This window comes from Urtica dioica, chromosome 7, assembly GCF_054948205.1.
Source record: "Urtica dioica subsp. dioica isolate 48M chromosome 7, U.dioica_male_clone48M_v1_H2, whole genome shotgun sequence".
Taxonomy (NCBI): domain Eukaryota; kingdom Viridiplantae; phylum Streptophyta; class Magnoliopsida; order Rosales; family Urticaceae; genus Urtica; species Urtica dioica.
In genome coordinates, this window is record NC_142762.1 from 29,103,523 (window position 1) to 29,106,483 (window position 2,961).

Here is a 2,961-nt window from a genome sequence, read left to right on the forward strand (position 1 = left end):
TAAATGAGCATTGGAGAAGTTATTTATACTCAAAAGAATGTTCGACATATTATGCTTATCTCGTACGTGTTACATGTAATATATGATGTATTGTCAATATCAAGTAAATTGTCATATATTCACATGTCATTAGTTTTTCTAATATCTAACTGGGAACATCATTTGCGTTCAATGTGACTCTATAGTAAACACGGATATGGGTGTGATATTATAATTGTACAAATAAATAAAAAAATCCTACAAACTTATCTTTTTAGTTACCTTCGTTTTGTACAATTGTTTATCCTATATTTAGACCTCACCTTTCCCTCTTTATTTTCCTGAACTAATTCGATTGTGTCGGTCCCCCTGTCGAACATTTTCCTACAGATTGAAAGTGTGATAGAATTGAGTTGAAGTCTGGCCTGGATAAATATGCATACCCAATTCCTATTGTAGAAAGCTCCTTGGCTGTTCTATATCTTTGCGGAATTGACTAACGTTGAAGAAAAATGGTTGAGTTTTTGCTATTGATAAAATTATAGAAGAATACTTATCACAATGAAAACGAAAAACAAAAAAAGTTATGGTATGATCGAATTCCTGCAAGAGGCTTACACACACAAAAAAATTAACAAAAATTCACACCATGTACAGTATATACGTTTGTTCTTCTCTAACTCCAAAACTTGACAAGAGAAAGAAAAAAAAAGAAAGAAAGGTGTCACTAAAATCATATTATGAAAGTTAATCATTCACAATTCCTAACACTGGTCCGACCGCCGGAGATCATCCCGGTCGTGGTTGCCGTGCGAGGACGAGCCAGCGGAGCGCGAAACGAAAGGCGGGACCGCAGAGAAAACCCATCGGGAGTCGGGCACAGGAACAGAGTCGGGGTCGAACCGCTCATAGACCGACCCGTCCTTCCTCCGCACGCTGCCGATCCTGAAGCCTCTCCTCGTGCTCGCGACACGTGGCAGCGTAGCCCCCACCAGCTGGCTCCGCACCTCCCCCGGGAGCCTCAGCGTGAACCGCTCCAAGCTCTCGCCGGGCCCCACGGGCAAATGCCCCACCGACCTCGAGCGCGGGATAACGCCCTCCCCGCTCGGACCCGCCCACCCCAAGCTGATCCCCGTCGACCAGGAGCGCGGCGCCCGAGCCGGCTCTGGTTTTGGTTCTGGTTCTGCTTCTGGTTCGGGTTCTGGTTCGGATTGAATATTGGGGACCACGAAATGGGCGAGGGTGGGCTCGCCGGGTTTGGGGACGAGGTTTGCGCGGCAGACGGGGCAGGTGGAGTGGGAGACGAGCCAGGCGTCGATGCAGTCGCGGTGGAACACGTGGTCGCATTTCGGGATGAGACGCAGAGTCTCCGAGTCCTCGAACTCGCTCAGGCACACCGCGCACTCCAGCGAGCCCTTCCCGATCTTCAGGCCCTTCACCGCCGAGTAGAGGAAAGCCGGGAAAGTCTCGATGACGTCGGGGTCGAGACCTCTGTTGTGGGTTTCCGTGCCTGCCCCGACTTCGAATCCCAGATCGAGCCGGGCCCGGAAGCGCTCCTGAGCGCACTGACGCGTGTAGACCGAGAGGAAGCCAAGGATGAAGAACACCGTGACGAGAAGGACCATTACGATCGCCATCTTCAAGTCAATCCTCGGCGGGCCAAGACCGTAGTCCGGCGGCGGTGGAGCCCGGCCTAACTGCGACGCCGCGGGACCCACGAGGAGGGTTGCGATCACCAGGGTTATCCACCGCTGCTTTTTTTTCATTAGAAGAATCATGGAAATATACAGAAGCGGTAATTATTGTAACTCGATCGTCCGTTTGTTTGTTTGTTTCTGTTTTGTCAGGCCATGGATTACGTGGGCAAAGAGAGCCTAACCCAGATTTGATTCCGTAAACCATCTTTTGTTTCTTGTTGTGTCTTCGTCAACATAATTGTCTCTGTCAGAGCTGGCGTAGTATTAAAAATTCAGACGACGTGTTATTGTATATTCAAAGCACACCGAATATATATCTTCTACGCATGTACTTGTTGTGTGGCGTGTTGAGTGAACCCTACGCGCGAGTGAAGCCACACGCGTTTCGAACTATAAATGAAACGTGGTGAAGTGTCCGATGGGCTTCGAAAGCGTGTGTTCTTAGATTAATTACTTTTTAGATTTAATTTGCTTATGTAATGTGCGATGGTTGACTCTTCTTTCTCCTCTGGATTTAGTAACTTGAATTTAAAGCCAGCGTTGTAATAGTTCATATGGGCATATTTACCAAATTTCTGATTATTAACTAAATAGTTATATCGAAGACACTAAAAGGGGAGTATCCACTACTCGTCAATAATAGACTAAGATCACTCTAGTTAAATACTCTTTTATTAAAATTGAAATTGTATTTCACTAACCATTTAATTAATGATTGGAAATTAATCATTCAAATTGTTAAAATAACGAAAATGAAATGGTATATTAATATCATTTGATTAATAGTCATCACACAAATTGTTACATAATAAAAATGAAAAAATGTCATTGGATCGAGTTTAATTTAAAATATAAATATAAAAATATCAAAACATTGAAAATAATTTATCAACAGCTATAATGATTACTAACCATGAAAATTTAGAAAATCTATAAATTTAATTCTTACTGCACAAATCCAAAAACAAAACAAAAAATCTATAAACAAAAAACAATTATAAGTTATTATTGGTTATTAGCTAGACATATTTTTAAAAACACTTAAAGGCTCAAATATTACTACAAAAACCCAAAAAAATCAGAAGCCGGTAAACTCAAATCTACGTAATTTTAAAAAATTCGATACTTAAATATTACTGTAGAAATCTAGAAACTCATATATTTATTAACAAGGTTTACCCAATATTAACTATACACGATATCCTCAATGGTGTTGTTTGATTGTATATATGGTCCCTACATGCGATACACATGAGAGAGAGAGAGAGAGAGAGAGAGAGAGAGA

General features: G+C 42.3%; 1 protein-coding gene across 1 annotated transcript; it reads right to left on the reverse strand.

Annotated features, from left to right (window-relative positions):
• Window positions 1–552: 552 nt before the first annotated feature.
• LOC149390691 (RING-H2 finger protein ATL11-like) lies at window positions 553–2,151 on the reverse strand. Its single transcript, XM_089618680.1, has one exon. The coding sequence runs from the start codon at window positions 1,755–1,757 to the stop codon at window positions 744–746; it is 1,014 nt and encodes a 337-aa protein (XP_089474806.1). The 5' UTR covers window positions 1,758–2,151; the 3' UTR covers window positions 553–743.
• Window positions 2,152–2,961: the final 810 nt, after the last annotated feature.

Coding starts and splice junctions, on each gene's coding strand:
- LOC149390691 (XM_089618680.1), bottom strand. CDS start 1,757: ATGATTCTTCTAATGAAAAAAAAGCAGCGGTGGATAACCCTGGTGATC.